The following is an 11,023-nucleotide window of genomic DNA, read 5'->3' as shown; positions in this document are numbered from 1 at the left end:
TCGACTTGTAAACTGTCTCTAGTGTCAAACAGCATTCAGAGTTCGTGTTGAGCACATGTTTTTTATTTACAACCTCCAGAGTGGAAACACCTGTGTCTACAGGTGTGTGCTGTAGAACGCGGGCGTCGCGTAGCTCTGCGTGCCCAGCATGAAGGGCGAGAGCACGTGGCTGGCGGTGAGGAAGGGCAGCTGGACCAGACCCCCGGTGGGCGCGTGGTGGTGTCCGCCGTAGCCCGCGTGCATGGCCAGGTGTCCGCCCACCGGAGGAGACGGACTCATCGGGCTCAGACCCCCCAGACCACCGCCGCCCCCCCCTGACCCGCCCCCGCCCGTGGGCGCGGACGTGTCCGCCCCCGGGTTCTGTTTCTTCCACTTGGTCCGGCGGTTCTGAAACCAGATCTTGACCTGGGTCTCGGTGAGGGAGAGCGACAGCGCCAGGTTGAGCCGCTCGCACACCGACAGGTACCGCGTGGACTTGAACTTGTTCTCGAGCGCCACCAGCTGTTCGTAGGTGAAAGCGGTTCGGGCTCTGCGGGGCTTCCCCGATTTGGAGTCCGAGCCGGATCGCTTCCTCTTGGGCTTCCCCTGCGAGCTCTGCCCGCCGGCCTGACCCGCGGGCCCGCCTCCCGGACTCTTGGTGTCTCTGGTGGGGTCATGGTGGCCCCCGTCCCGGTCCCCGTTGCTGTGCGGGGCCGAGCTGCTCTCCTCGCTGCTGTAGGCCCCGTCGTTCGCGTCCGAGTCTGGGGTCCCGGGTCTGTGGTAGTCCTCCTCATCCGGGCCCCTGTACACGAACCCGTCCTCTGTAACAACAAGGATTCAATAAAGCAGCTGCAGAACATGATAATCTCTGATCTAATGCATGATATTGACGAATGTATTTTATTCTCACATATAACGGTTTTATTATAACGCGGTTTATCGTCTTTATTCCTGAAGTCAATATCGATCGATACATCAGAGCGACTGGCAGAAAATAATAAGGACGTTCCTACATGTAAGTGTAACGTTTAAGAACAATCCTGTATATTTCGGTTATTAACATTATTTTTCTTTTTTTAAGGTATGTTAAGGTATGCGTTTAAAATAAATAAATAATGTGCGTTTTAAAACCCGCGAGAGGTCGCTATCGAGCCTGACATCAGATGTATGATCTTGATTTAAACGAAAGTTTAACTCAATATTATCATTTATAGTTCCAAACTTAAGAGACGAAGAACCACAAAAAGAAGCGTGTGTGAAGTGGATTTCGATGTTATTCTAGAAAACAACTGTAGTTTTGCGTAATTTTAGAATGTTGTTTATTTATTCTTTTTTTTATATTTGATTTAAACAAAATGTATTTATCATAGGTTGTATTTTTTAACAATAATATGAAAATAATTACAGGTAAGTTATCTATTAAATATATATAGTCCATTACAAGAACATATCACTTCTTACTGTTTCAAGCACATTAAATATAATAAATAATAGCTAATATTCAACAGCTTGAGAATTATTTTGTTGTTAAATAATTAAGGTTTGAAGGAAACGTTAAAATACATAGATGGATTGACTTTATTAATAAAGACACACCGTCACAAAACACACTCACTCAATGCTGTTTTCCGCTCATCGCGTTAAACTTCACTTAAATCTTTTTTTTACCCAACTTTTCTTTTATAATCGTTTGTTTTATTTCAGTAAATGATCCAAACAGAAACGGTCAACTAAATGCTAAACCACAAATATGCTGTTTGTGGATACCACAGTGTAGAAAAATCAATTGAACATTCATTTAAATCAATTGATTTATTAATTGACATTTAATTTTAAGCGATTGATTTAAACAAGCAGAGTAACTAGAGTCGTAATACATATATTGAAGAATTAATAAAAAACATTTTTAAAAAGCTGTTGATGAGGATCCACGAGATGATTTGATTTTCTTGACACGAAATGAACTAATCTGTCCTCGGGAAGATAAGACGGACTCACTGCTCTGGTACTCCTCCGCGGTGAAGCCTCCCCTCCGGGCCTCGTTCTCCTCGCTGCCTCCTCTCCGGTTCTCCGTCCCGCAGCCGCTCATCTCTCTCTGAGGCCGCCGTTGACTCGTGAACTTGTTCGGGTCCAGAATGTCCAAAACTGAGAAGGAGGTGGTTCGGTGACTGATAGGGCCCTTTAGAAGAAAAAAAAAAACGGCGGAGACTTTCGTTAGTAATTAAAGTTGTTGCAATAATTATTAAAATATGAATAATCAATGATGATCATGATCAATAAAATGTAAATGAACAATTGTATTCAATGTGTACATTGTTTAAGGTAGTTTTTTAAGATAAAATTTAATTTGTAAAATAAACACAAACTGCTTGTTTATCCAGCAAACTATTTTACTATTTTAATTGTTTATCATAACACAATGTTAATTATACAACACCAATTTTACAATCTATAATAAGATAAAGAGATATAATTATACAGAAATCTCACACATATTTACATACATTTCAATTTAATTGTATATTAAATTTCAAACCATGAAATCTCATTGTCCTACCATTGCTTCTTACGTTATTATAACTATTACATTTGTAATAATTCTAATGTGTATTTCTTATACATAGCGTGACAATTTAAGCATTGCATATAACTAGATAAAACCCGCCAAAATATACTTGTGCGCTACTGTGACATAACTTTATTATTGTGATTGATTTTTTTCATTTAACGTTTATTAAGACAAATATACTTTAATAAAAGAAACGTTTCAGAATCATAATTTCCAAAATGATCAAATTTAACACATATTGTTAAAGATATATTTTTTCCTGCTTTAATAACAAACAAAAAGTGTGTTAAAAGTATTGGGAATTGAAAGTGTGCTGTTGTTTCTTTAGGTGTTTCGAGAAGAAAAGCCGTGTACAACAAGAGTTTATCTCTTTAAATTCCATCAAATGCGTGAAGAAAAGTGTTTTAATGAAATCATTCATCATCCCTGCCGTGTTTGACCCGAGAGTGTCAACAATATGATCCAGATCAGCTCCGTGAATTTATCACCTGCAGATTTATGGCGGGAGCAGAACGGCGCTGCAAAAAAATCTTCCAAATAATATCACTTGAACATTTTATTCTGAATTTATTCTCATTATTGTTGTTAAAAAGTGCGTTTGTCAAATGTCTGCGGTTGAAGCTACTTTTCAAGAATAAATCTAATAATTTAATCGCACTTTTTAGTTTAGGTTATTCACATTTTTTTTGCTAAAAATTGATAAACTTTTAAAATGATGACACACACGCACAAACACACTCGAACACACACACGTGCATATTGTCACACCTGAGGTTGCGGGACCAACACCGGGTTCGTCGGCGGCGCGTCGGAGTTATTCTCGCCGGCGTGCGCGTCTCTTCCTCCGGACACCGTGATAGAAAAGATGCGTTTCTCCGCGGCGGCTCCGTCCATCAAGTCCAAACTGTCCGAACCCACCATCGTCTGGACTCCAGACTCCGGTACTGTGGTGACCGGTCGGTCTCGACTGGTCGCGGACGGCACCGGCTCCGGTCCTGACGCGCTCCTGTCCCGGTTGATCGCGGTCGTCTGTACCCCGTCCGCTCCGGGCCCCGGTACCGATCTGTCCCGGCTCATCACTGGCTGTTACTCCACCCGTCCCATAAAGATGCTTCGGGGTCCGGGCGTGAATGAGGATGAGGTGTCCATGTAGGTTTGAGCAACAACTTCTTTCCGTTCCTTCCAGCGGGTCTTTTTCTCTCCGAGTGTCCCGGACGAGCCACAGCACCGACTGAGAGCTCACGCGTGTGCGTGTGTCGCTGTGTGTACTTCCCTACAGTCCTGACAGGAGACGAGGGCGGGACGGTCGCTGATCCCTCTAATAGTGCACCCCCCACCACAATGCTCCCCTGTCCCACTCCTCTTTAGTTAAGTGAAGCGTTTCTGACCCCCCTCCCCTTCACCACCATCATCATCATCATCATCATCATCATCACCCTCAAACCATTTTATGGTACAGACGACCACCTAAAGTCTGTGTCGTCTATTTCAGGGAGAATGGCAGCGATATGTGCGTCTTTTCTCTTATGTTTGTTATTTTAAATAATCAATTACACACAGTTTTGTCAGAGTTTTACTGACATCAACACCTGTTCAAACATGTCTCAACTTTTGACACTTGATGCGAGCGCTGTCCTTAAAATTAGATGATGATTTTTTTCACCTTAGACAATACCGAAATTGTTTAAAAACATCAAACATTACATTTATAATTCGTCTCTTAATAAAGAAAACAACTATTTTTGAACATTATTCAATATATTTAAAGGTAAATCAAGAAGTCAGCTTTGTCTAACGTTCTTCAAAAGTCTTATGTATTTAACGGTAATTTGTAAAATATAAATATTATTCAATTAAAACGATTTTTACCATTGCGTCATTTCCTCAGATTCTAGTAACTTCTCGACCTATCCGCTAATAATTAAGGAGGAGTATGTTATATCAGTTAAAAAATACTTAAATAAAGTTGAAAATGTTTTTTTTTAAATAAATAAATTCAGTGTACAAATTATAGCTGGTTTAACTCGTGGTATATAATGTTGTATAGCTCAGTTGTATAGCTTAATTTCCTCCTGCATTTCTATTAACTTTATTCTTTTTTTTAAATTCAAGACAAGGTTTGGTTGAAGGTCATGTATTGATTCACTTTTAATAATATGGGTTCGTTCTTATTTTGATCCAAAATAAAAATTCAAAATAGGATTGCAGGTTCCCATGCTGAGTTGAAACTTGACTTTTGTTCTCTCTCTCTCTCTCACACACACACACACACACACACACACACACACACACACACACACACACACACACACACACACACACACACACACACACACACACACACACACACACACACACACACACCGGGAGAGTTCACTGCTCACATAAAAGATTCCAAGTTTACATCCAGATTTCAATTAATTAATTAGCTACCCAGCTACCCTGGGTGAGAGGCCGGGGGACACCCTGAACATGTTGCCAACATATTGACAATAGTTCCCACACTCACATTGAAATTAATTTGATCTTAAATTCAGATTTGATCTTAAATCAGATGTGAACCTCCGGACAATCGCTGAGATCATGTATTTGTTTAACGTCGCATATTCCACGTTATCAATGTCAATCTTATTTCCCTTTATGTACGTAATTTACTATATACACTGTAAGTATTTGCCACATAGTAGCAACATAGTTATGAAGAACAAAAACAAACGAACTGAACCATGTGTAAATAATTACTATTGTTTTAGTTCAGATCGTTTAATCTAAAATGTATTTATTTTCCGCCTCACTATTTAAGTAAAAACTTGAACTTCAACTATGAATTTGAAGTATGTTTTTAAATTTGAAATAATCCTTCGTAGATCATCATTTAACAATCAAGTGATAACAAAGTTAAACCGATATAAATAAAGAAGTTTTACAGCATTTTTTCTCCAGCTTCTCTTCTGAGCATCAGAGTTCTGCTTGTAAATAAGCCGCAGATGTTTGCACCAGTCCTGCCTCAGAGACGCGCCGTGGACGTGTGCGCGTGTGCGTGCGTGCGCGCGCATTTGACGGCATTCGTCCGCGCGGTCATCTGCTCTGACAACATGAATCAGTGTAAACCAGAGTGTGTGTCTCTATATGTGTGTGTGTGTGTGTGATGCCCAGTTGACGCGCGTCCACCTCGAAACACACGCTCTTATCTGGGACCAGGATTCCAGGGCAGGGGCCTCTCCTCAAAACTCAATTACCACCTGAATAAAGCTGCTAATGTCCCGCTGCAGTGAAATATTGATTCCTAATCCGTGGCACTCATTACTATGCCAGAAAATAATAGAGCACAGAATTGGATTTTGATTTAACACACGACGTGTTTATTCTAATGCAGGGACTTAATATTCCGTCCTCAGCTCGGAGAGAGAGAGAGAGAGAGCAGTGATAGGGGCCACACTTTATATTGTTGAGAGGGGGGAGAGAAAAATAAAATAAAATATGAACGAGGCCATGGGACGTTTTCCTATCCTCGGCCGCGTATACAAGGTCAGCTCCGTGTAATTGTCTTGCTCAATGATCCAAAGGCAGAAGGAATTAAAAGTTGAACCAAATAATGACTGAAACATTGAGAGATTAGCCAATCAGAAAGCTGGATCCATTACGCTCCCTGGAGTTCAACATCTATATCTGCACCCAGGCCCGTGTTTTATAAAACCAACCGATGATGATGATGATGGTAACAGTTATTGCTCCCGAATTACAATATTTACTTGTTCCCACCTCAAGAAAACACACCAAAAATAACTTTAAATATAGGCTGTTTTTAAAAAAAACAACGTATAGTTCAGATAATTCTCCGAGAAAGGTGTTGAGTGTGCGACCGTTTGTGTGTATTTGTGAGACTTTTAACTGATTTGTAATATTCAATTAAACAAGAGCCGCTAAGTGTCCCCATTATACAGTTGTGTTAACCTATAGGCACGTGCCACACACACACAATCCCTCAGAGCCGTGTGTGAGTGTGTGTGTGTGTGTGTGTGTGTGTAATGGTTGTAATGAAGGTTAATGAGCTCTGCTCCCTCTTCTTTATTAAATTAATCTGCAGCAGTAATGAATCATAATTACTATAATTAGCAGCTGGAGGTGCTGATCCCACCACAGTCGACTCACAGGAGACAAATCCGGGTTCAGCTCGTCAACCTTCACCTCTTCATTGTTCATCCCTCCATCTCCTCTTCACCTTACTCGTCAGGTCTTCACTCCTTATTTTAACATCAAATACTTTAATCACATTGATTTTTTTTTTATGATCTGTGTGATGGCTGACTACTTAATTAAGTTCTAGTTCTATGGTAGTGTTGCTGGACCGATGGAGGCGGGGCAGTTGAATGTGGGCAGTACTTAGTTCCCCGTAGAAGGAAGGAACGATAAAAGTCTGGCTCAGGGGCCAAATGTGCCCCTTGATCAAATTCCGCATGATCAACATTTAAGGTATAACTCTACAGCCCTATGTTATATTACATTGATTTAACATTTTAAAAGCTAAAGCTATTCTGACCAGGGTCACCAATGTTGAATTACGCAGCTGAGAAAATAACCCACCAACCAGTTGGGGGCAGTTGAGCCGAACCTGTATAAAGGTTAAACCAAACTTCATAACTAAACCTATTATGGTCAGTGTTTGTTGTGGTCTATGAATTGACATGTGCAACAAAATACACTTTCAGTCAGTTATGGCCCTTTTCCACTGGCTCGTCTTAGCCCTACTCTAACAGACTCCACTCGACCCACTGCTCCGCTTTGGTTCCAGCCGGCACTAAAAAGGTGACCAACTGCCATTCACTGATTGGTCAGTGGGGGTCACATCAATCCGACTCCCAAAACAAGGAAAAACCCGTCTTTTTTTTTTAAATCGTTGTGAGAGGGAGTATAGTATATAGGCCAGAAAAGTTGTTCTGCGGTCCCTAACTTTTTTTTTCTGGTAAAGGCACCATTGCCTCCAAGTTTCACAGCACTATGTTATGATGGCTCGCCCCCAGCACGCATGTAGCAGGGCCAATTGAAACATCATACAACAGAGTACTGTCAAGCCGAAATTGAGAAGCATTTGAAAAGCTTTTTGAAACTTAAAGGATGAAGTGTGTTAGGTGCTTCCCTAGAGTGACACCCACAATGTTCTCTTTGCTAGCGCCCAAATTGTGCCGTGGCTTACTGTGTTGACTCCTATGTGCTTCCAGGTTAGCAGCTGTGTCCCATCGCATGGAGATGGAGCTACCCACTCTGCCCAAGGCTGCAACGACAAAGTTTATGTACAGCACAGGTGTAAAACTGGTCCAGAAAAGGGCCGAGACGGTGCAGGTTTTGGATCCAACCAGTCAAGAACATATAGTTGAACCAATCAGCCGTCTGAAGACAGTAATCAATTAATTGTCAGTCAGGTGTCAGCCAACTCATGTGTGCTTGACTGGTTGGAACAAAAACCTGCACCCCTCTTGGCCCTTTTCTGGGCCAGTTTGACACCCCTGATGTACAGCCTCAAAATGGGGATCTCGTAGAGGTAGGGGATTGCAAGGCCAGGGGGCCCTGCTGGTCCAAAGCCAGTGTACCCAAAGCTTTCAGATGATTAGCTAAATCTTCAGCCATGCGTTGACAATGGGTCATACAACTAAGTGGATTGGTTGCCTGGGCTTTTGCTTGGAACTTCCACTTCTTCAGCCTACAACAGGCAACCTCAAGATAGTAGCAGCAGCAGCTAGGATCCGGTCAGCAGCACCAGCCTTAAGGACTGCAGTTTTAAGCCTCCATATGCTGGGGTCACGTCGATCGTCTGCCCCAAAAAGTTTAGTTTTCTTTAATAAAAGATCATGTATCCTAAGCCCATCTCTTCTCCCTAAGTCTCCTTCAATTTTTTGTTGGGTTTCCTCTGGTGAGGGTTCTGCTACCAAGGCCTTAGTAAACCATGCCAGCATTATTTCCAAGCCCTGCATCTCATTTAAGCAAATATTTGACTGTTGAAGAAAATATAAAAACGCGGCAGGGCCCTCAAAGTTTTTAATGATGATTGTGGACACGTCCAAGAAGGCTGGAGAGAAGCTATTGTGTCAAATAATCATTGACTGCTCTAGATTATTGTTTCTCCTGGGAGCCATCTTGCATTGCCTCATCTATTTTAACCTTAGCTATGATGTCCTCAGGTCCTTGCTGTCCATCTGGCAGCAGGAGGCTCTTCCTTTTCCCCAAATGGATCTTGGTTTCAGTCCACTGCCTTGGCAAGATGGTTCAACTTGCTGCATGATGGAGCATTTCAAGGATTGCCTGAAGCAATGCTGTCATGTCCAGCCCATTTGCCATGGGTAACTTTTGTAAAATGTCTCATTGACTGTTCTCAGAGCTACTCATGTTGCCTCACCTGAACTCTACTTTTACCTAAAGGTTCTCACCTTTCCCTTTTGGTCTGTTTTCTCTACTCGCCAGTGCACGTGCCACTGACCAGGACTATGTGCATAGGCCATGTCTGGTAGGGCCTTGGCCTACTATTTGTGACAGTCTATTTCTAAGCACATTTTGACAGAGATGCCATCAACAGGGCTTATAGGGTTAGTGGATCTTCCCTTGACATGACATACGCCAGGTTTCTTATGTTACCACCAAGGTTTTTTTTTTCCAAATCATGTGGGTGGAAAATCGCTTTAGTTATAATAAATAGACAAAATTACATTTATTAATGGTTAACCAGGGTTTTAACCATTAATAAATCATATTGTCAGTTGTAAGTAACATAATGTCATTTAAAATATGTGGGTATAACAGTGGTGATTTTTAATTTAAATAAAATAAATCATATAGTTACAAATTAGTGTAGCAAAGTCCGTTTTTGTGACTAATATTTAGCAAAAGTGTGTTACCAACCTACCCCAACTCCTTTCTCTCCACGCCTCTACCCTCTTGTGTTTTTTTTTCTCTTCCTGCTTTTACAGGTTCAGTATTTTAGATTAGCCCCTTTCCTCTTCCTTCCCCTCCTCCCCCTGGAGCTGGAGCAATCCCCCTGTCCTACACACACATATACACACACTCTGGCTGCTTGGACAGTGATAGCATCTGACCTGAAGAATTAATTAAATATGATAGCTGATTAAAAATAGCATAACTAATAGTGTAATATCTCAAGCTGTCGTCTTTAATAGTCAACATTGTGTGTGTGTGTCTTATCTGCTGCAGACAGACGCTCTCACTATTGATTCCTGTTCATTTCAGTTGTCAGGCAGAGCACTCTGCTCATCTGGAATCATTACACACGCACAGACACACACACACGCACACAGACATGCGAACACACCATAAAAGCAAGAATAGAAGTTTATGAAAATGTAAGATGAAACCCCCCACGAAAAATGTCCAGCCAAAAAAAATAGATTTTTTTAAATGGCTCTTCTCAGAGTCGAACAACTGTGTGATAGACAATTGAAAATAAAAGTTAACATATGCTGTTTGAGCAACAAACATCATTTATTCTTTCTCTTCAACAATACATCTTATTTAACCTTTCATTTTTAGATCCGTTAGTTTATGTAACCGACTTTATTTCTATTTGCTCTATGACAGAATGTTACTTTCCCTTTTTTACACGTACAATTCATTTCTTGGAGGTAAGATGTTGTTTTGAACATCTTTAGTACATTGTATCCGATCGATTTGTGGTTTATCACTGCATTCACTGGGACCATTTCTTCTGTACTCTTAAAACTATTTCCCCAAAGGAGATCTCCAGAGGGATCAATAAAGTTTTTTTATCTACCTTATGAAGTGTACTTCAAGCTATTAAGTGTATTGAGATATCTCTGTTATAAATTGGAACTTTAAATAAATTCAATGGAACTAAAGAAAACATATGTCACTTGCGATGCTGTCCAATTTCGACAACAAAGATGATTCTGAAATTGATGTGTGAAAGCTATTGTCTGAAGCCATCTACATCATAACATCAAGATTATTATGACCACACAGTATTTCACATAACTAGCCCTGTCACACCTTCATAATCAAATATAGATTCAAAGACATATTCATAAAGAATCATCAGCTCTTTTCTTTTTGTGCCACTTAATTTGAGACAAAGAAATTGAAAATAAATGAATGACTTCCATGAGGCTCTCACAATGGAGGAAAAAATGTTCGATACAAAAATATTGAAATGATTTTTTAAAAATATGTGTGTTTTTTCATTGTTATAAAACTATGTGAAAGGAAGACAATCATAGATGAGCTATGCTGAGCTAATGAATCTTCACAAACCAGCCAACTTCTTTAAGGTCATAAGGTGGCGCACTCAGTTTCAATTCAATATTCAATTTTATACAGAGCACAGAGTGCCATCTAGTGGACGGAATAAGGATACTGCTTCATGAAGCCTCATATACCATCACTGCTTGAAAAATATCGTGGTTAAGATAAGCGTTTGTAGGATGCAATGCTAATGCTAATTGAACAATGTAA

At 40.7% G+C, this 11,023-nt stretch overlaps 1 protein-coding gene across 1 annotated transcript; it reads right to left on the bottom strand.

Moving 5' to 3' along the window:
• Positions 1 to 96: 96 nt before the first annotated feature.
• On the bottom strand, positions 97 to 3,625 carry nkx1-2b (NK1 homeobox 2b). Its single transcript, XM_087799739.1, has 3 exons — positions 3,317 to 3,625; positions 1,978 to 2,158; positions 97 to 800 (listed from the first exon to the last, which is right to left on the bottom strand). The coding sequence occupies exons 1-3, from the start codon at positions 3,623 to 3,625 to the stop codon at positions 97 to 99; spliced, it is 1,194 nt and encodes a 397-aa protein (XP_087655865.1).
• Positions 3,626 to 11,023: the final 7,398 nt, after the last annotated feature.

The sequence above is a fragment of the Callionymus lyra genome, chromosome 9 (assembly GCF_982586985.1).
Source record: "Callionymus lyra chromosome 9, fCalLyr1.hap1.1, whole genome shotgun sequence".
NCBI lineage: Eukaryota > Metazoa > Chordata > Actinopteri > Syngnathiformes > Callionymidae > Callionymus > Callionymus lyra.
This window is presented reverse-complemented; position numbering and strand designations above follow the sequence as displayed.

Bases quoted from the DNA above. Each gene is read 5' to 3' on its own strand.
- nkx1-2b (XM_087799739.1), bottom strand. From the start codon at position 3,625: ATGAGCCGGGACAGATCGGTACCGGGGCCCGGAGCGGACGGGGTACAG. The intron at 2,159-3,316 runs GTGTGACAATAT...TTTCTTCTAAAG, and splicing joins TGTTGGTCCCGCAACCTCAG to GGCCCTATCAGTCACCGAAC. The intron at 801-1,977 runs GTGAGTCCGTCT...TTGTTGTTACAG, and splicing joins CGCGGAGGAGTACCAGAGCA to AGGACGGGTTCGTGTACAGG.